The 22,422-nt window shown below is 38.0% G+C and overlaps 3 protein-coding genes across 4 annotated transcripts in view; all 3 read left to right on the top strand.

The window, feature by feature from the left end:
• The window catches only part of LOC144358049 (popeye domain-containing protein 1-like), a 110,617-nt gene extending 104,852 nt beyond the window's left edge, over positions 1-5,765 (top strand). For both annotated transcript variants that reach the window (XM_085498485.1, XM_085498487.1), the window contains exons 4-5: positions 3,877-4,164; positions 4,394-5,765. In XM_085498485.1, coding sequence (XP_085354611.1) covers positions 3,877-4,164 — 288 coding nt within the window. In that variant the 3' untranslated portion in view covers positions 4,394-5,765. The remainder of the gene's footprint in view (positions 1-3,876; positions 4,165-4,393) is intronic.
• A 1,564-nt stretch (positions 5,766-7,329) lies between these two features.
• LOC102805436 (D-aspartate oxidase-like) lies at positions 7,330-12,347 on the top strand. Its single transcript, XM_006820534.3, has 9 exons — positions 7,330-7,620; positions 7,942-8,065; positions 8,198-8,274; positions 8,598-8,663; positions 9,347-9,503; positions 10,622-10,701; positions 11,244-11,361; positions 11,488-11,586; positions 12,129-12,347. Exons 1-9 carry the CDS (start codon positions 7,403-7,405, stop codon positions 12,255-12,257), a joined length of 1,068 nt encoding a protein of 355 aa, XP_006820597.3. The 5' UTR covers positions 7,330-7,402; the 3' UTR covers positions 12,258-12,347.
• Positions 12,348-14,125: 1,778 nt separating this feature from the next.
• LOC146746614 (D-aspartate oxidase-like) lies at positions 14,126-19,147 on the top strand. The gene is made up of 10 exons (XM_085498488.1): positions 14,126-14,220; positions 14,838-15,072; positions 15,660-15,783; positions 16,257-16,324; positions 16,712-16,777; positions 17,616-17,772; positions 17,928-18,007; positions 18,276-18,393; positions 18,522-18,623; positions 18,859-19,147. The coding sequence occupies exons 2-10, from the start codon at positions 14,870-14,872 to the stop codon at positions 18,976-18,978; spliced, it is 1,038 nt and encodes a 345-aa protein (XP_085354614.1). The 5' UTR covers positions 14,126-14,220; positions 14,838-14,869; the 3' UTR covers positions 18,979-19,147.
• Positions 19,148-22,422: the final 3,275 nt, after the last annotated feature.

Below are 22,422 nucleotides of genomic sequence, written 5' to 3' on the forward strand. Positions count from 1 at the left end.
TTAATTTCCCAGTCCTTTCTGTTCATTAATTGCTGTGCGAGCTTTTTACCCGATGTACTTGTAAATCGGACAGTCATACCGCAATTGTGTTGAAACATTTTTGGGACAGTAAGTAACGTCAGAATATTGTTTAAAATAAAATATTCCATCCCAATCAAATCTAGGTCAAAGGGTCAAATTGCGTGCATATAATTATAGATAGTTAAAAACTAAATATATTTGAATTTTTGACGGCTATTCAACGTTTGTGCAAACCAGAATTAAAAAAGGTAGTGTATACAATAGCGATATGACTGAGATATCATGGCATTTGTTTACAATATTGTACCGACTCTAGTATTCGCGAATGATACAGAATGGTATAGATTTGAAGAGCCGTTCAGAATTTATAATAGTTAACACTCGTTGTATATCCCCAAACATTTTGACTACTCCTGTGCCGGTGACCAGTGTTTGGGCGAGCGGTCGGCGTTTTCAATAAGCGAGCGAGAGAAAAAAACGGTAAAAATGTGGTCGTTTTCCGGTTGGAAAATACAGTGAAGTCGGAAATTAAGCGATAGTTTAAAAAGTGGAAAGTTGGGCAAAATGAGTACTGTGGTTCAAGTGATATTAGCATATTTCTCATTTAGTTTTAACTCATACAATATTTATTCACTCACTGTTTACTATAGCCAGAACGCTGTACGTGTCTTCACTTTCAGGTTAGTTCTTCCGCCGATTTCTCGCAACCAGCAACGTGAATTTTTATTTGGGATTTCGATAAACATAACATGAATCGTTATGGCATTCATAACACAACACCTCTCCATGTTTCAACCTTTATGTTGTCAGTTAACAAGGTCTTTCATAGTATCATTTCTATGGAATTGACGTACTAGCATGAATGGGTTCAATTATCAGTGTTCACTGATGACATCATCTGACTGGCCCTCTAGAGGCGAAATGACGCCAAGCAAAGCGGGCGTTTGTCGTCTGCTTCACAGCCTGTTTTATACCCGATATTTAGGGCATTTCGCAGCACATACAAGTTGTTTTTATCGACAGAATTCATTCATAGATCTCAAATTTCATGTACAGAGTGCCAAAAGCCACACCTCTGCTCCCCTTTAAGCGTTGGCGAGAAGTTAGTTCACACCTGCTGGCACATGAATTTACACTACGTGGACAAATTGTAATGCAGGAACAAAGAAATTTGAGTCGGCATGGGTTCCCACGCCTGCTTCCATTTTCGCAGTGTGGTGTTAAAATGCCAGCATGATGCAAACATGACACAAAGTTTGATTGAAATCACCCTGTTCAGCTCCGCGAAACAGTTCCGGACACGTTTAAATATTAGAATTTAGCAAATTTGAGAAAAATGGATGCCAGTCAGCCATTTTTAATCTAATCATATCAAAAATTGGCGCACATATGTAGGTCATCATACATTGTCTGTATGCCAAGTTTGAACGAGATCGGTCGAAGGGTGTCCGAGAAATGGCTCAGAACGGACACACGAACAGACGGACGAAATCCAAATTAACTTCGTACCCTCATATAGTAAATATCGGCGGATTAATCGCATTTATCATATTATCGCTTTACGCCAGCTGGCTGTAGCCATTCTCGGGCTTACCAGGGAAACTACTTTTACATTATCACGCCTCGTAACAAAGTAAATCATTCAGGGGAATCTAGACATGTACCTACTAGGCTACGTAAAAGCATTCTATGTCCCCTAATGCAACTTAGACTCGCCCAGAGCGGACGCGACCACGAGTCGGCGCCAGCAAGATTCGAAAGCCAACTGTTTAGTCAAAACCCATGCAGCTAGCCAATTCGCTAGCGAGTTTGCAAATTGGCTGCCCCAATACTTTTGAGACTTGCTGTAACGGCTAAATCGTCTTACTATCAGGGGTAAATTTTTCTCCACAGGGTTCTCCACACTTGTCAGGGGGGAATCTCGTCTCGTCTCTCTATTGCGTCCCCTTGAGGTACGGGATCGGGAAAGTCACTTATACTTTACAGTCAAATAAGACGCACACAACGAAATACGTTTCAACTCTCGTCTTAGTCGATCAGTCGAGCACTCTATAAGACACAGCGCCCTGGGGAAAAATCCCCAAGACTATAGCAAGGCTGACCCAAGACTCTCTTAGACTGCGTCAACACTCGCCCAAGGCTCCCCAGGACTGCGTCTGTTCTGGTGTACTGTCATGAATTTGTTTTCGCGTATCTGTTGGTCGACTTAATTAGTTGATTATTAGCGAATTGCTGTGTTATGTCTGTCATCGTTCAGGCCTATTTGAAGTTTTGGACGGAACTTGGCTCAGTGATTTGGAACTAATTACGAGATATCCGTCGCTATTTTGACAGTTGGTATTCATAGTTATTAATGTAGTGAACGATTAATCAAAAGATATGACGTATTCAGTACTTAGTGTGATTGGCTTTATGATTGAAGATTACGCCCTAGAGTCTTTTTACTGCTTTGTAACTGGTTAGAGTTTTGAAAATGAATAAAGAGAGTTTGAGTTGGTCTTGGGGAGCACAGCACGATAGACGCAGAAGAGAGAGTGCAGTCCTGGAGAGTCGAGAGTCCAGTCCAGGGGCGAGCCTTGAGGCAGTCCAGTCTTGGGCGAGTCTTGGTTCAGCCTTGTGAGAGTCTTGGGGACTTTTCCCCAGGGCGCTGTGTCTTATAGAGTGCTCCAAAAGATCGACTAAGACGAGAGTTGAAACGTATTTCGTTGTGTGTGCCTTATTTGACTGTAAAGTTAAAGTGACTTTCCCGATCCCGTACCTCAAGGGGACGTGATATAGAGACGAGACGAGTTCCCCCCCCCCCTGGCAAGTGTGGAGAACCCGAGAGTACAGAAATTTCCCCCTGATAGTACTCTCCAAGACCAACTCAAACTCTCTTTATTCATTTTCAAAACTCTAACCAATTACAATACATTTAAAAGACAATAAGGCGTAACCTTCAATCATACAGCCAATCACACTAAGTACTGAATACGTCATATCTTTTGATTAATCGTTCACTACATTAATAACTACGAATACCAACTGTCAGAAATCGTAGTCAGAATAGCGACGGTTATCTCGTAATTAGTTCCAAATCACTGAGCCAAGTTCCGTCTAAAACTTCAAATAGGCCTAAACGATGGCAGACATAACACAGCAATTCAGCTAATAACTAATTAAGTCGGCCAACAGATACACGAAAACTAATTCATGACATTACTGTCACACTGTTTGTGCTACGGAAAGTAACACAAAAGTTTCTCACTTTGAAAACAGCCATAATCTACAAACTCAGCCAACCAACGCGTACGCTTTCGTCGTGTTCGAAAATCGAACATCTCCATGGCAATGTTTTATTGGGCGTCTTTGAAAGTATAAGATCTTGTGGTGACAGAGATATATTCGTAGAAATAGAACTCTGTGTGGGGGATTGACCCGGGGATTGACCGCCCTCTTGTGACTTGGTGCGCCATGACACTCGAGGCTGAAACCAGTGGCGAATCCAGAAAAAGGCGGCGCGCTCCTATTGACGGTCCGCGCACCTCCGGTAGGTTGGGTTTGTCAATTGATTTGTAATATTTTTTGCGGACTGAACCAGCAAAATTGTATCGTTGCAGAGGAACAAAAGCGAGGCTTGGCTCCGTCACGTGATAAGAATGAATGAACGTATATATTTAAACATTTTATATACAATCAAAATTATTAAAAAATACATGCCTGAGAAAAAATAGCAACATTGAAGATAGTAATGATATATGTTATGGTAAATCCGACAAGCGCCATCTGTGACATACTAGTACTCGGCGGTGTTTATGTAATAGGATTGTTAGGACGACTGCCAGTACATATGTATAAGTATATGTTGCTCTATAGGTTACATTGTCGGCGGTAGAGGACTGCAACTATCTCTCTTGGCAAAGGAAAGACCTCGAGTGTTATTTAAAGAAGACCACTTCCATAAAAGGAATATTCGACAGCATCATTGGAAAAGACATATCCAAGAAATTGTTTGCTATGAACGAGTACGCACTGAGCTTGGATGGAGACAACGAAAATGTGAAATGCATGGATGACGGGATGAATGTTACATCTGACAGCCAACCGACTCAGAAGCCTCATCCTCCAGCAACAAGGGGGAATAGCGGAGTGTCTCAGATATAGGTAAAGTTACTTAAAGCCCATCTGGCGCATGCGCAGGTGACGACTCCCCCGCCTTAATAATTTCATTACATCGGAATTACGGAACAAATTATAACTTGTATGCACGTTACTATGGCGACGTACAAATTCGTCGTTATAGATTCCTGAGATTATTCGCTGTTGGACATTATCCATACACACAGAGTAAAACAATTATACTTTTTGTTTATTTGTTTTTTCTGTCTGCCAGGAGCTATATCTGAAAAGAGTGAGTATTCTGATGAAGAGGAACGTCTGGGCAGAGGAAAAATTGAAGAAGAAGAAGAAACCAAAATTTAATCTCGTGCTTTTCCGAGTTATACCATTACGTGTTTAATACGAGATGATATGAAGTCATGATGACATCACAGTTGGTTTATATAGGGTTTATCTTATTATTTGTGTGTAGTTAGAATATAATAGTATATTTATTTAACAGAAGGGTGTGAATATATTGACAGTCACGTGTTAGTACCATTGTAGTGAAATGTGTGCGAGGGAATTGTCAAATATATGCTTGAATATATATATATATATATATATATGCTATTAAGTTATTTTCATGTCTAATTCATCAGTCACTCTTTAGCACAAAATCACCATTGCATTTTTCTGACTCGGTTTTATCACTATAGCAACAAGAAGCAATGTGTTGCTTATCGAAGCCAAGTGTCCTGTATGATATATGAAAAATGAGCCAAATTTCACAAAAAGCCAAAAATGAAAATACTATTCATGAATATAATGATAAAATGTGGGGTATTTTTTGTTATGCAAACAGAACGTAGTACATTAAAGATCAACATACTAGACTACGAGAAATATGGCTTTGTAATACCCATTTATATTATGTCGCGCCCTCTGGCGGCGAATTGCTCATATGACGTCATAGGGACAACTGTGATAGGTTGTGTAGTCGTTCGTCATATTTTATTAAAATTGTTTATTAATTGACGTCGACTAAAAATTATGTCCGTACGTCACATGTGAGCGTTTCGTCACTAAACGCATATGAATGATAATATCAGGTTTTATCCTGAGGTGGCATACATATACCCACCAGGAGGAAGTTGCTTGACAAATATTTTCATTTGCATATATTAATATTCATGGAAATGAACAAATAATCTTTTCTGTAATACTGTGCCAAAATGTTTTCCGAATACCAATATAGTAGTTCTAAATTAATGAAAAATAATAGAAAAACTGATGCAAAAGTTTTTTGTAGACGCCTTTTTGGTCAGAATCCAGAAAACATTTATTTTTAACGCAATCATAGCAAGTTACGAAATTCATGCAGAATGCAGAGGCAAGTTGATAATTCACTCTTTATTGCTCAAAATTGCACATAATGTTTTCAATAACTCAAGTTTAAAAGTGACAAGTTACCTAATACGCAATTTCAAATGGAACAATTTGAACGTAATAAAATCACGCGTGGAAACTATCCCTGCAAGAAACTACTAGCGCCGACTAGTTGTCGACTGAATTGTTTTGCAAGACACAATTTTAGAACCTGTATATTTCTATGTAATGTTTCCAATTTTTGTTGAGAATTATATTATTAAATTATATAAAAGCAATTGCTGAAATGATTTCATATATTCGAAAAAAGGAAGTTGTTAGCCTACAGATGATTGACCTTGAAACATTCCATTCAGATCGTACGGTGTCCTCTATGCCAGTCTCCCTCTGCATATACCCGATGGCATATAATGGCCCCAAAAAATCACACATCCTACTACTGTTTTGAGGTTTACCTTTGCTATCAATGACAATTTCTCTATTTATATATTCCAATGCAAAACATGGCATTAGATAAAATAAGATAAATTATTGCTGTTGCTAGGACAACAACACCCTGTAAATACTAGGGTGTGTAACCTGAGAGGGCGCTATGCCAACTGTGTCAGACGAGCAGCTGACTATAAATAATCTGAAGTTTTCGAGGTCACGCAGCCAGAATCCATATGTTGCCAGCCATATCAGTCAGTGACTGAAATCATAATATAAAATCTAACGACCCTTGTACAACACTATCATAACTCACTCGTATATTTATTGGACAACTGTCCAAATGTCATTTAAAGGTCATCGGTCCGTCACTAGACGCATATGAAAAAAAGGTATTAGAAGTCTTTGTGATATTAATAAAACCTTCGCCACGCAAAACTTACGTCATTATAAAAAATAGTTTTCCTCAAACAAGTGATTTGACTGATTTGGAAATACTTTAATTGTTGACTTTGTGATCAATAATAATACAAGGTTGTATCGCATTTTGAACAACTCTACAAATGTCATTTAAAGGTCATTTATAATTTGTCCGTTCGGTCGCTATATACCGTGGCTATTACAACAGGTGGTCCAGTGATGCGCTGTAACTACAGCGCGGATTTATAACGGGGTAAGTTACACATTTTATGTATTCTAAGCACGCTGTTATGTTGAGTAAGGCGTATACACATTTTGAGTCTGGGCAGTGCGTTGACCATTACAGCATTATTAAAACACCGATTATATCAGGACACACACGTCCCATCTCCGTGACTCCCAAACCTCACACCCAAATATTACATTGGACCATTGCATTAAAGGAATGCACTCACGTAACGATATTATAGTGCGAACAAAGCGTAGAACATATACGCATGTAGGCTTCGCAAACCGCGCATTTGTGATTAAAGAAATAGGAAATATGCTTATCAATTAGTTCCTGTGTAGCGTTGCCATTTCATGTTAGTAAACAACAAAAAGACAGCATGCCAGCACGATTACTAAAATTAACCGTGATGCCAGTATTTAGAATGGGAATGGGTTTCGATGTGACGTGCGTTGAGGGGTTTGGGTTTGCGTTGGGGGAGGCAATATCATTACGCGGCAGGAAAAACGTAGAGACGAAATAATACCTGGTAAATACAATTGATCAAGACTAAAGGCAAAAATGGACAGGACATGCATAAAAACATGAGTTGGGCCTGAAATAGGTTATCTCAAAGGTCCATCGGTGTCTGTATATTTGAGGTCAGTTAGGCTAACGTTGCAACTGTCGCGGTATTTGGAACACGACAGAGTGTATACATGTACAAATTTGAACCTGTGACACAGGTATATTTCGAGTGGGGGATACGGGGGATACACTGAATTACGCCAACGAAAGGAAAAGAACTATGTGGTCTGCAATATGTAATTTGTTTCCAGTGCTTTATTTAGAACCAACATGACGACACAGCAACCACGACAGATCTGCGTAATTGGTGCCGGTGTGATCGGCCTTAGTACCGCCGTTAATATAATAGAAACCATACCAGATGTGGAAGTCACGGTAATCGCCGAACGTTTCTCCCCAAACACGACGAGTGATGTCGCTGCTGGGATATGGCTGCCACCCGATGCACGCGCGGAGCATGAGTTGGGCGAAGACGTACAGCGAATTAAGTATGGTTTTGTGTATTTTTTCAACAACAACAAATATATTTATTTCACACAGAAACGATCTTGTTATTTTTCTTCTAACCGGTTAAGTCATATACGACTATTAATATCGAATTAAAGCGGGAGGGTCGTCACCTGCGCACGCGCGGGAATTGAGTCCCAAGCCTTTGCGTTATATTTCAAAGTCGGCGATTACCGTCCGATATCATTTTCATCATAAATTGGCTGCCATAAATTAAGACAATTAATAATAAACACATATTTCCTGTTTTCCTTAAAATTGCCAACCAACATAAAATATTGTTTGAAATATACACTCTACAGGAAGTGGTGTTTAGACTCACGTCGGCACATCCAAAGGTTACACAACAGTGAGGACGCGGCTGCAGCAGGGGTACAACTTATATCAGGATTTCATCTTTTTGAGAAACCTGAATATTCGCACGAGGTATGATAATAATTTGTAGCATTATTAAACAATCATTTGAATTGTTCTTTTAATGATCAATGATTTCACGCGAAAGATTGTGATCATATAAATATTTATATACAAACTAAATGGTACTTTTTTCACATACAGGCTATATATGATAAAGACTTACTTTTCGGATATCAGATGTTGACAGGAACAAATAGAACGCCATTTCCACAATTTAGGTATATATAAATATATATATATATATTGGTATATATATTTAGATACATGTATTATTCATTGTAATCTACAGTATATGTACATGGCAGGATCTATGCACGATTTACTTGGTGACGTCATAATTCTACACAAGCATGAATCTCCTGGTTATAGAAGACAACACAAACTATCCAGTCTTGTTGTCATCTGTTCCTATGGACATTGTAGGCTAATATTCTTTTGTAGATACATAATAATATACGAAATCAAATCTTCGTTCTTCAACTCTCAGTCGTATTGTGCCACATCGTTTTAAACTTGTTTTGTTTTGTTTTGTTTGCCCTAGAAATGGGTCTACTTTCACAACGTATATTGTCGAATGTGGCATATATTTGCCATGGTTGATGGCCAGGTAGGTCTTACTCCAATCTACTAGTACATGACGTAAGAGCTTTTTTTTATTACGATTACCCAAGTTAGATCATTCGTTTCTATGTCAGGGTACATAAAATCGAAAGACAAGCCTGAGTTTCAATGATGCACAATATCATGTTTTATCACGGACCTACAATTCCATGGCAACGTAAAACAGCTTTGTGTTTTATGTTACAGTATCGTATTTCGAAAACAAACTTTAAATGCTAAAAATTATTACCAAATAGCTATTTTTAGATCAGTTCTATATAACACAGTGTTAATTAGCCTTATTCGTCATTTTTAAAAAGAAAAGGAAAATACCCCATCCTCACCTGTCACGAAATATACTTGTTTCATCCTGCGTTGCCAGCCAACAATTTGAGATATGACGTAATATTTCCATCATAGGGTAATGATATCGGAAAGGCGTTCTAATAGCCACTAAAATGGCTGCCATTTATTAAATCTATCATCATTTTCTTGACAAAGATGCTGTTGACGTTAAACCTAACATCATTATGGTAGCCGAGAGTATAATCGCAAAATGGATAAATTTGTGATTAAGTTTCTACCATAAGTAGTATTGAAAAAAACAAACAGTGAAATCATGTCATAGTTTACCATAAAAGACCGCATTGTGATATTCCTCTATAATGGAGTGTTTTTTTCATTCGATAGGTTCACAAGTCGAGGTGGACATATCATAAAACAGAAAGTTAATTCCTTGGAGGAACTGGTGGACAGATTTGATTTGGTAGTCACGTGTGTTGGTCTTGGAGCAAAGCCGTTGCTAGGCGATAGCTCCATGGTCGCTGTGCGCGGTCAGCTCATCAAGGTGAGACTCACAGCGTGTATATTTGTCATCAGGGGTGTATTTCAATTAAATTGTTTATCAGAATATATTATGAGGTTATTACGAGGATACCGAAAAGTATACACTAAGACAATGGAGCTGAGGTCGATGCGACGTCGTACTGTCTGAGTGCATACTTTGCGGTATCCTCGTAATAACCTTGTAATACATCTTTTCCTCCCAATTATGGGAATGCCGAAATCCAAAAAGTTTAGAACGTTTCCTAATTTATGGTAGGATGAAAATACCCCGTAAAATACCGCAAAATTACGGCACGCTGTAACTTATAGCGTTACGGTGACAGATGTATAATAATAATATTTAAGGCATAGGCAATTTAAATCATTTACTGGACGTAATTCAATTGGAACGAATTACGTTAATCGCAAATACCTAGTTTGTGAACAATGCATGCATGCACACTTGCATCAGTGAGATATTTAATCTTGTAGTATCAAAAAATATTACCATTCAACATGATAATAGGCCATTCAACATAACGTCGGGAGGATATATGCAAATAAACTCTGGTGAGAAAAACGTTTCTGGGAATATACATTTGAAACGTATTATCATAAAATTAAATATAAAATGCTAAACATGTTTGTACCCATGGGACTATACTCAAAAGAATTTCCCAACATGTATTTAATTTTAAAAATATTTGTAGTACATGCTCAATATGTAGCGTATTTTATTGCATGTAAATGGCACAACGAACACATACATACGTTCAAAGGAGGTACATAATACGTTTCACGTGCTTTCACGTGGTGATTGATAATACCTTTTGATCTGTACTCGTGGAAAAAATATTGATAATATTTGGGATGAATAGTTATTCACTTATTCGTTGTATTTCTTTGTTTAAATAAATCATTTAACAAATTAAACACCTAAATACATGTGATTTCGGGTCGCAATATTTCAGCAATGGTAAATGCAAAATATTGATTTTAATTGCAAAATATTACGACCTAAAATACACCACCTTAAATATATAAAAGTTCTTATGTAAATTATTGGTATAGACTAAAAAGCAGACGCACACTACGTCGTTATAAGCAATAGTGTGCATTGTGTCATAATTTCTGTTTTAGGTCAAGGCACCGTGGTGCAAGAACTTCGTACGTGTCTTTGGTAGCCCCATGGAGCAAACATGTGCTTACATTTACCCGGGGTGAGTCTTTACATATATCCTAACTCGCTTTCAGTCAGAATGTTGCGAACAATCGTAAATACTAGTATATACAAACATTAAGGCGCGGTAGTCGTCGCGCGGCGCGTGTTCGAATTTCATGTAAACAAACAACGCATTTTACACGCGTTGTATACGTCGCTATACATCTCATATCGAACAAGATGTGGCACGACGACTGCCGCCCATTAATTTTATCAGCCCTGAAATGACATTGAAACAAGTACTAGTAACACATACCTACAAGTATATACTCTACGCATGCGTAGTAAGTGGCACGAACTTGCTTTCGTTTCAGCATGCGCAATAAATAGATCTTTTACAAAACTTGATCCACAAAAAATTTAGACCGTTCGTCGAATACGCGTATAGTATTATAGCTGCATACCTATGCCTTGCATATAGTACTGTAATTTACAGTGTCACTTGTTTTAGTTTCACGCTCCATGGCCGTGATTCCATGAGGATTTGGTGAACATGCACAGCATGGAAACCCGTTATCAATTTTGTTCTATTCCTGATAGAATAAATCATGTAAGTTTAGGTGGAACTAATCAAGAAAATTACTGTAGCGAAGAAAACGACCAACAAGATATTGACAGAATATGGAAAAACTGCATTTCAGTAATTCCGGCGTTAAAGGTACGTGTATCTTTTATGCCACAATCGCTATGCATTGATACATTGGGTTATTGCCAAAGAATTATTTTTTTGTTTGATTTTTACTACCGTGAAAAATGTATTTTATTTTATTTTTTCATTTTATAGAACACAGAGTCGCGTTATACAGCAGGTCTACGTCCAGTAAGGAAACGTGGTGTTAGGTTAGAACCGGAATCATTCCAGTATGGGCAAAAGTCAATTAAGGTGAAACCCTACATATATTTTAATTATTGTGAAGTTTATACCGAATTATCCAATTATTCATACCTTTAATAAGAATACAGTTAGTCTTCCTCCGGCGACTGTAAAAACTATCACGACGCATTGCGTTTGACACGTGTTCCAAGCGACGTATACAGCCTGAGTGCGTTGTTTATTTCACTCAAAAATCGATCGCTTCCTATGTTAGATACTGTAGATCGTTTAACAATAATTCATTACATGCCGTTGTTATTTTATTAGCTACGCCTTTCCACAGTATATCATTGTGGGCTACGAATGGTGCGTGCACTATTGCTAATGATGCCTATCACGGGACAGGGAGATATACTACCCTGACGATAACTCGGATATTTAACTTCCCATTAGTGTATACCCACTGTGGAGACCGCGTCTGGACGCCCCGTTAAAGGCTTCGCAAACTGTAATAAACTCTCTGTGAACACCAATAATTTGTTTATTTGGCGCGCAGACACAAGATTCTCATTTTAAGATGTCCTGTTGTTATTTTCTCTCATTGTCTTTAGGTTGTTCATAATTATGGTCATGGAAGTTATGGTGTTATTGTACACTGGGGATGTGCAATAGAAGCAACTCAACTGGTGGCTAGACAACTGGATTCACTGAAACGCTCCCAAATTAAGTCAAATTTGTGAAGAAGAAAGAAGAAGAAAATACTTTTGTCACGTAATATCGTATTGTTGGAATGATATTCCAAAAAATAAAGTTAATTGGAAAGAATTACAGTTGTTGTTTTAATGAAGAATTTATTAAAATGAGTGTTCTATGAATATTTGAGTATTTGTTGTTAATCGTGTACAAATCCAAACGTAATTTTTTCACCACTTTATGAGTGAAGTGAATATTTCAATTGAAACGACAATCAGAGACCATAAAAATAAAATCATTTGTTTTGGTGTTGTCATTGTGATTGTATGACAGACACAACAACAAAATAGTAACTTTAGGCACACACTCAAACAAATTCGAATGACATATGTCCGAGATTTTGACTCAAAGATTAGTACGAGGATACATTAAAGTCAAGTTGTAGGACAGATCTATTTTTTCTATTTTTTCTAGAGTGCAGGTGTGACCTGCCTGTCAGGTCTGAATAACATATGTAACCCCAAATCGAGGTCTAACTCGGTAATGAAAACGGATATCAAAAAACAAAAAATAACTTTGGTCCCACACTCGAGCTGAGTAGAATGAGATATGTCCAAGGTCTTTACTCCAAAATTTGTGTATGGATGGATGGATGGATGTACAGTAGGTACCGTATATTCACGTAGTGACATCATCACATACACATATTTATAAATAAATGTTGCTGACAGTATCTGGAATCAAATTAATCATTGGTAACTATTATTGTGCCACGTAAATAGACCTGAATAGTAACAATTTGTAAGTCAATATATATACACCGTTTATGTCAATTGCGCCCTCTAGCGACGAATAACTTCACATGGTCGATTGTTTTGATAAAAAATATATTATATTTATATTTACTAGTATATATATATATTCTAAATGACAAAAAGGGCATAGACGATCTTCCAAGAAGTAGTGAGACTGCGATACAGAAATACGCCTGCTTTGTCAGGGCGGAAATAAAAACATGTCATTTTGCTGATAGAAAGAAACTTTGAATTTTATTCTTATCTTCCGGGGGAAATGGTCTATTGCTTCCATCATCTACGCCATTTTGACGTCACAGAAGCACTTCGCCACTAGAGGGCGCGACCTATAATAAAGGTGTATATCACTCGTATTCTTGATCAGAGATATTCAAGTTGCTTTCCTATGTAATTTAAACAAGTATCAGTGACCTTATATGTTGCCGAACTAAGACTCACTAAGTAAATTATCAATCCGTATTCCACCCACGAGTTTCGTTGCGAGTGGGTGAAATCCCCATAGACTTTAAAGGGCGGCAATCGTAGCGCTGCGCATATGCGACATTTGTGTTTATAACAATGATTTTCCCACAACCCAGCGCGCTCTTCTAATGACAATCATCACAAGTATGAGGTTTGACCTAGGGGCGACTTGCACTAATTACCGCCGGTGATTCTTTCGATACATTCCAATCACCTAAAAATACCTAATTAAAACTTCGTAACGTCTCAGTTTGTACTCGTTGATCTGCGCAACAGTCAAAGTCGCCATCTTTTTTATATCATGAGACCCATATATCTCGCGCATGCGTGGCGCGACGACACCTTTAAAAGTGTGACGTCAATCCGCGGTCGAGAATATTGTCACTTTCTCGGTTTTCTACGTCAAGAAGACTGATGTTTTAACATTCACCTTATTCACTTGCGACCCGAAATGAATAAACCGAATTTATCTGTGAACCGAATGAAACACAAAATTGGGCAATAAACTACACTAATAAATCAGTTTCTTGTCATGGATTCAATTGACGGTCGTTCGCAGGTTTGATGAAGTTGAGGGCGCTAACTAATCGAGTTTATCTTGCCCTTATTTACACAATGCACACGGCACACGTAGAAGTATTGATTTATACGATCGTGATCTTTTGACATGCGTGACTTTGAAGGTCATTTGAACGTCGTGTTCACGGTTCGCAGCTTTACAGTTGTTTCGAAGGTAAGAATCATGAGTTCGCCGTAGATATAGTCCCGGAAATATGTTGCGTTTCCGGACGTTTCTTGTGGCAATTTGCATTACATACGTGTATTAGGTTACCAGTCTCGATTGCAGTGACGCGGTGTACACATAGTTCAGTGTATCCCTACACGTACACAACCTAATAGTTTGACTGTCGGGCTTTTAGACTTGATTTCCAGAGTACAATGCAGTTCATGTTTGTTATGCTGCCCTCAACGTTATTGTTACTATATGCTACCGGTCTAAATTAATTCTAAATGACATTATTTGTTCAAAAGTATTGTCTTTGAATATTGATTAGTCAGTTATTGTATTTTTTATAACAAAATTCACTTGTACATTGTTGACCACAATGTGCATGTAGAGAAGATGGATTCTATATGTCAACTTTAAGATAGAATCAGTAAACGGTCTCATATCTTACGGTGGCCTATAAAACAAAACAGCGATATATCCGGGATCTTACATATCCATTACTCTTGATGCTATTGTAGATTACCACAATATGACTTATTTGTTAGTAAAAGTATTATTGTTTCTGTCAATAGACATATTAAACGGGTTAAATTGTGCTTACTACTCTTGTCCTTTTCAAGTTGCCCGTGGTTACGGTGTTGATATTCGAGATATGAAGAATGTATGTGTGATAGGAGCAGGTGTTATTGGATTGAGTACAGCGGTCAATGTCCTTGAACAGATTTCCGACGTGGATGTCACAATCATTGCCGAGAAGCTCACGCCAGATACAACAAGCGATGCCGCTGCAGGTTATTGGCTGCCACCGAATGAACACATAAGCACTGAGCAGGGTAGAGATATCAAATCCCTCACGTAGGTACAACGCAAGGGTACTTGTCTGTTTGTTCTATTTAATAGATAAATTATAATACCATAAACCACCACTGCCGTTGAGGGACTGTGACACTGCATTTAAACATAGCGGCGTGTTCTCATTTGGTCAACCCGATACCGCAATCGGACAGTGGTTGAGTCAACCCGCTTGAAACAGTCCTACTAGGCTTCGCTCGCTTGTAAATTGCGTGTAGTCATTTGACATTTCGCCCAGGGCTCCCAATAAAGTTGTACAGTAATCCCCCGAGGTTCGCTTGACAAAACTGGATTTCAATAGATGGCGCCCTCTGGACACCAGGACGCGACCATGCTGCCATCTCTTCACACTCCTATACTTTAATGAACAACGTCGGTATATTGCGTACAAGCTAAGATTTCAGTGTCTACATTTCGGCAATGGCCGTTAAAAAATGACACAGGAAATGTTTTAACAACATAAAAGTCTGAAAAAAATTATCGATAGCTAAAGCTTTTGCAAATTTAATTATTATAATAATAATAAATGTAGACAACGAAATCTATAAAACGTATTGATGTATTTGTTTTTTTATACTGTTCATCTTCAGTCGATGGTTTTATATTACTCGTGAGCACATCAAGAATCTTATGACCAGTATGGATGGTATCAAAGCTGGGGCGGGGATAATATCTGGCTGGCATCTTTTCAATGATTTTGATAACTCTCAGGAGGTGAGGTTGGAGAAACAGATTATATATTCAACTTAAAGGGCGGTATTCGCCGCGGCGCGTTCTGTTCGATATGGTACTCATAGATGGGACTCATTTGTTTTCATTAAACTCAAACCCGGGCTGCGCGACGACCACCGCCCTTTAAAGAAATAACGACTCGATGAACAAACCTAACATCAAATGGTCCTCAGAAATATAAGTAAATTCTAGGATATCGAGATCCCTGATTGGTTAGGAGGATATTTCCAAATGGAACTTTTTAAAATTTATTCTAACTAGTATATGACACATAAATGTCATTTACACTCTACACTTTTCCACATACCGATATAATGCAAATTACGTCGGTGGAGAAACCATCTTTTTGGGATGCTGCTCTGTATGCTTTGTAAAAGACGTTTAATCCCATAGTACGCATAGAGTGTTTATTTAAACGTTTAACACAACTCATTTATATTATGCTATCATTATAGGATTCGTATGACACCAAATTATTTCTTAACTATCAGTTACATAGAGATGGTGGACTGTTTAACTACAGGTGAGTTTAAGTTCCGGTACCATTCTAGGAGGTCCGAAATTGGATTCCGAGTAATAATCTTGGCACGGATTATGGTTATGAACATATTATTTTTGTGTGCATTTTGTGCAGACATTTTGATTTTAAATTTGATAGGCGGAGTTTTTGATCGCCACTGCTTAAGTGGTAAGTAAAGCGCATGCGCATTCGTCTGATTCGTTATATATATTCTAGTGTGTATATATCGGAAGGCAATGTATACAGAAATAATAATAATCTAATCAGTTTGTCTATATATTCCCCTTATCCAGAATCCACCCGGCCAATATTAACATTGACATTGTATAATATTGCATTATGCAATATACTAGTTTGTTATAGCGTTCAATGTTTGCTTGACCTCTGCAGACACGCTTCGTTCCTTACTACGTATTTCCTTGAAGGCAAGAAATACTTGAAATATCTCACGGAAAGGTAAGTTGACACTACCACTAAAAAGCTGCCAGATGACAGTTTATTTGTATAGTTCAAATTTTAATAAAAATTACAATTGGATCTCACTAAGACAGAAATCCTTCGTGGCGTGTGGCTCAAATTGGCTCTCGGTCACAATGTACACATTACACTCCTTATTTTTCCGTTGTTAATGAATGGTTAGATCTTGGGAAGTTCGAAGAATGTAACATATATACACATCGCAAGACTAAACAGCCAATTTAAAGCGGGAGGGTCGTCACCTGCGCACGCGTGGGAATTGAGTCCCAAGCGACGATAACAACACACGCTAAGGACGCAAAGGCTCATGGGTAGACGCATGCGTAGGTGACGACTCCCCCGCTTTAATATTAAATATGAATTGTCCATACCTTACGACACTTCCGCATTTCATCAGACAACTTATACGTGTCCCCTATTTCGTCCGGTCTATCGCCCCTGAATCTGAATAACATTTGACCTATCTGACGGTGTTACAGAATGTGCTACGTAAAAATCCAGGGGAACCCTCACGTAGAAAATCTATGTAGAAGTTTGCCGTATGGATGGGGTCTACAATTTCAGCATTCATTACTGAAATTATAAATATTAAACTCAAAAATCTTTGAAAGCATACTAATCGTTTATTCTCGTGTCAAAAAAGAACCTTGGTTTTGGGGTATTCTTTTTTCACATTTTGTCAGCTTGGAAAGGGTGGGGGTCCTGAGTTGCTGGCGACACTATCATTTTCACAGGTAGGTTCAGGTAAGTACCACCCACCCCTCCCGGCTTTGAACATTATTTTCATCGGCGTGTCTTTTGTTACTTTACGTTCTAGATTTCAGAAAAGAGGCGGAAAGATCATTCAAGGTCGAGTAAATAGTATGGAAGAATTGGTTGGGAAATATGACGTTGTTGTCACGTGTGTAGGACTCGGAGCTAAGACGTTGCTAGGCGACGACTCTATGGTACCAATCAGAGGGCAGGTTGCGAAGGTAACAAATTGAAGAAAGATTCCCGTCCTTTTTAATTGACTGAAATTGAATTATAACCTTCGTTATTCATTCAGAAAGATTCATTTCTCAAAACATGAATTTGACGGATACGACGTATTATCACTAACCAATTACAGTGACCTTTCAACTTACAGATCCATGCACCATGGATGAAACATTTTCTACGAACATTCACATCTAAAAAACAAGAGTTAGACACATACATTTACCCTGGGTAAGTGTATATCCGTTCCCAATGTTCCCATTAGAAATTGTATTCACCCTTTTTCCAATTCATTTACAGTATGAGAGAACTCGTAGTCTTCGTGGCATTTCCTTATGACTATTTTTACAATCTTTCTGCCAACCCCAAAATTTCAAATGGGAAAATTCATTCATTCTTTATCATATCAGGTATATGTCTCGTGCATTATTGTTGTTATTGTTTTTGTCGTCGTTTTTTTTTTTGTTCAGTTCTTAGTCGTTATTTATTGTTTATGTAGACAAGAGTATGTAACAATAGGCGGGACAAGGCAAGAAGGTGATTATAACCTAGCAAGCGACGACGAAGACGAGAAACGAATCTGGACAAATGCTTGCAAGTTGATTCCAGCATTGAAGGTAAGTTTCATATTGAATATATTATGACGTCATATTATAAGCGTTGCACGACCTTGCAGTTTATTTTCATAACCGCGAAGTACTAGCCCGATCAGAATAAACCGATAAACGTATTTCTACCTTGATAGGACTGTAAGCCAGACTTTTCTCTCGTTGGGCTACGTCCATGCAGAAAAAAGGGAGTACGACTAGAAACGGAAACAATGAAGTTAAAGAATGGAACATTGAAAGTAAGTTATACCTGAATTTGGAGATTTGTAGTATAATTAAAGGGGCCCCGGAAAAATATATTAGGGTATTGATTTGCAAACATTATTTGGCCAACATGTGCTTTACCTTCCTACATCCGACGTGCACCCACTGAAACACTATTAACTCATACACGGATATCCCATAATGCAATGTGGCAATGACGTCACATATACATAGATGATACCTTGTTACCTGATTCTTATTCGTTAACAGGTTGTTCATAACTATGGTCACAGCAGTGCCGGCATTGCCCCTCACTGGGGGTGCGCACAGGATGCAACACAACTGGTCAAGACGTGTCTACAAGATACTCAGCTAAAATCACAACTATAACCATGACAAGTGTAGTGTTAACGTTCTACGTTATTTATGTGGCTATTCGTAATTTGATTCTTCTACATCGAGAAAAAATGTACGTGTAAAATGACGATAATATATGGCATCGCAATCAATGTCTTTGGAGGGGGGTAGTATCACGTGATAAACGAGTCTGAGTACGTAACGCAGTATGTTGTCTCGTTCGTAGCTATAGCCTTGGAATAGTTATTAAAATAGTCCTCTAAATATGTATATGTCATGAATTTGTTTTCGCGTATCTGTTGACCGACTTAATTAGCTGATTATTAGCGAATTGCTGTGTTATGTCTGTCATCGTGTAGACCTATTTGAAGTTTTGGACGGAACTTGGCTCAGTGGTTTGGAACTAATTACAAGATACCGTCGCTATTCTGACATCCGTAGTTATTAATGTAGTGAACGATTAATCAAAAGATATGACGTATTCAGTACTTAGTGTGATTGGCTTTATGATTGAAGGTTACGCCCTAGAGTCTTTTTACTGCTTTGTAATTGGTTAGAGTTTTGAAAATGAATAAAGAGAGTTTGAGTTGGTCTTGGCGAATACTCCACGACAGACGCAGTCCGAGAGAGTCTTGGGGCGAGCCTTGACGCAGTCCAGTCTTCGGCGAGTCTTGGGTCAGCCTTGCGAGAGTCTTGGGTATTTTTTCCCACGGGCGCTGTGTCTTATAGAGTGCTCGATTGACCGACTAAGACGAGAGCTGAAACGTATTTCGTTGTGTGTGTCTTATTTGACTGTAAAGTTAAAGTGACTTTCCCGATCCCGTACCTCAAGGGGACGAGATATAGAGACGAGACGAGTTTTCCCCCTGACAAGTGTGGAGACCCCGAGAGAGAAGATTTTACCCCTGACATATATATCATAGCACTGCACTGCTTTGCATTGCAAGTGAATGTTTAATTTGAAATTCCGAAAAAGTTGCAATAATTTGATTCATTTGTATCCATGCGCGTGTGTGTGGCTCGCTTTGAACTTTGAACGATGCTGTAAGATGCTGACCAAATCGGACAGACTGGACAGAATATCACGCCCAAAAAACGCAAATGATGTGTTTCGCAGTATACCATCGGTCAGTTTCGTTGACGGTCGGTCGTCTTTCGCCGGCTTTCTCTCAAAACAGTATTTTAGCGAATGACTGCAGATCAAAACAATATCAATGCTGAGAGCAGCCATCTATCTACGTCACAGCAAGTCTTCGACGCTAGATGGCGTGACTTATAGGATCAGTGTGTAGATGCGGCCCGGGGATTATAGCTACGTTTTGCAGAATGTTGTCTTGTAGTAATTCCGATTCAAACTGTGATAAGAAGCGTTTATCGTTTTTATTAATAATTTTCTCACTATAGTATCGGGTATTTTAATGAATAACAATCTACAATAAACCACTAAAACACAGAATGTATTTTAATACCAACGGATGTGCCTTGAGAAATGTTGATACAATAAGTATAGTCCCTTTTATTGTAATGCTATAAATTTTCAACCAATTTAATAATAATAATTAAATTAAAACTATTACAAACTATGTTGACATCTGAGTTTTTTTGATAAATAGTATTGTATTAATATACTCGTAGAAATCACCGTTCTTGCGATCAATACATATACCACTTTCCCGGAAGTCGAAGGAAGATACGGCGTTTCGCAATCGCGCGCATACCGTTTTGGGGTGTAACGTAAACTTGTACGCGTGATATTGCGCTTCTGGGTGTACCAATCGAAGTCTCAAACTACTATCTGTATTTCTGCATCCAAGTTTCGCAACTTACGGGGAAATGGTCTATGGCATATGAATAGCGCCCCTGGTGGCGTAATTTATAAGTTTTTTCGTATTTTGTATCTTAAAAATATACCAAACAATGACCAAAAATACTCAGCTCTGAGAGTGTTTATAATTCACTTTAAGGTCGTCATTTAAAAGTGATATTCGGAAGGATAGTACTCGAGTTGAAACAAACAAGTCATGGTATGGTTATTTGTTTTATCTAAATATCTCTTTCTTCTTTTAGGACATAGATTGAATCAAGGGTTATTGCGCCCTCAATGTGAAAATGTAGATATTTAAATAATTTATTAAATTTCGTGAAAAAAAATATATAAAATGAAAATATATGAAAATATTGATATGCTTTATGTGGTTACCACTTAACTTCTAGCGGTTCCCACAATTTATCAATGAATTAGATAGGGTTATAATTAGATTGGAAAGTACCCATGCCCACTGTACATCGAAAGTAACCTTGACCAATATTTGTTGGAAATTACCCGTTGTCACACCATACGTTGGAAACTATCCACATTCCTATTATTGTGTTCACGCTACGTTGGAGAGTACCCCGTCTTCACACTTGCCGTTTACATGACCGTTGTTGCTACACTGCTTGCAACGGTCTCAGTATACCAACTGAACAATGTAATGAATAAACATTGTGTAATTATGAATCATGGTTGGCCAACACGTGTCCTGAATCACAATGCCATAGAATGTGGATATGGTGAGTATAGAATTACACAACGGAAAGAAAACAGGCAGTTTCTCGGCTGAGATAGCTCCGCTGTTAGCAATGCACGTTTCAATCAAAGAACTGAAGATATCATTAGAAAATGAACAAATCTGAGAGAGGTCTATCTGAGGTACCTACATGTATACATTAAAGCAATCGGACTTGCGGTTTTTTAACAGTATAATAAAATATAACTTTTTACCAAAAATATTTATCCAAATTAGAGAATTGAAGATATCACGAAATGAACAAATATAAGAGAGACCTATCTGTAGTACCCATATGTATAATATCAAAGCAATCGGACTTGCGGTTTTTTTAACAAGATGTCGAGAATATCATTTTTTACCAAAAATGACAAAAATATTCATTAAAATTAGAGAATTGAAGATATCATCACGAAATGAACAAATCTAAGGGAGGTCTGCACAAGGTACATATATACCAAGTACCAAAGCAATAAGAATTGTAGTTTTCAAGAAGAAGTCGAAAAAGTAAAAAGTTGACATGAAAGACGGACGCTGGACGCTAACCTTATGATTAGCTCCGCTCGAGAGCGAAACTAAAAAAAATGTTCTGAATACATGTTATTGATCTTTAAAGTTTTGAATAATGAGTCAGGGAAATATGTAGCCTGACAAGTTGGCGTAGGTGACGCCCTGGACTGCTGCGATCCCCACCATCGCTAGGAAATATGTTGCACGTGGCAGTAAATCGATTACAATATAGCTGAGGGAAAGAATGGACGTTACCAAATAGTTGTTAGGCCGAAGGATCAATGAAAACTTCTTGAATGTAACACGAAGGTGTTACATTCCGGATAAAGATAAGTTGTTTGTGTTTGTTTTTTTTATAAATGTCCATACAAATCATTTACAACTTACGAGTCGTGTAAATAGATCAGTGGCGCCTAAA

Source organism: Saccoglossus kowalevskii, chromosome 4 (assembly GCF_978046115.1).
Source record: "Saccoglossus kowalevskii chromosome 4, keSacKowa6.1, whole genome shotgun sequence".
Lineage (NCBI taxonomy): Eukaryota > Metazoa > Hemichordata > Enteropneusta > Harrimaniidae > Saccoglossus > Saccoglossus kowalevskii.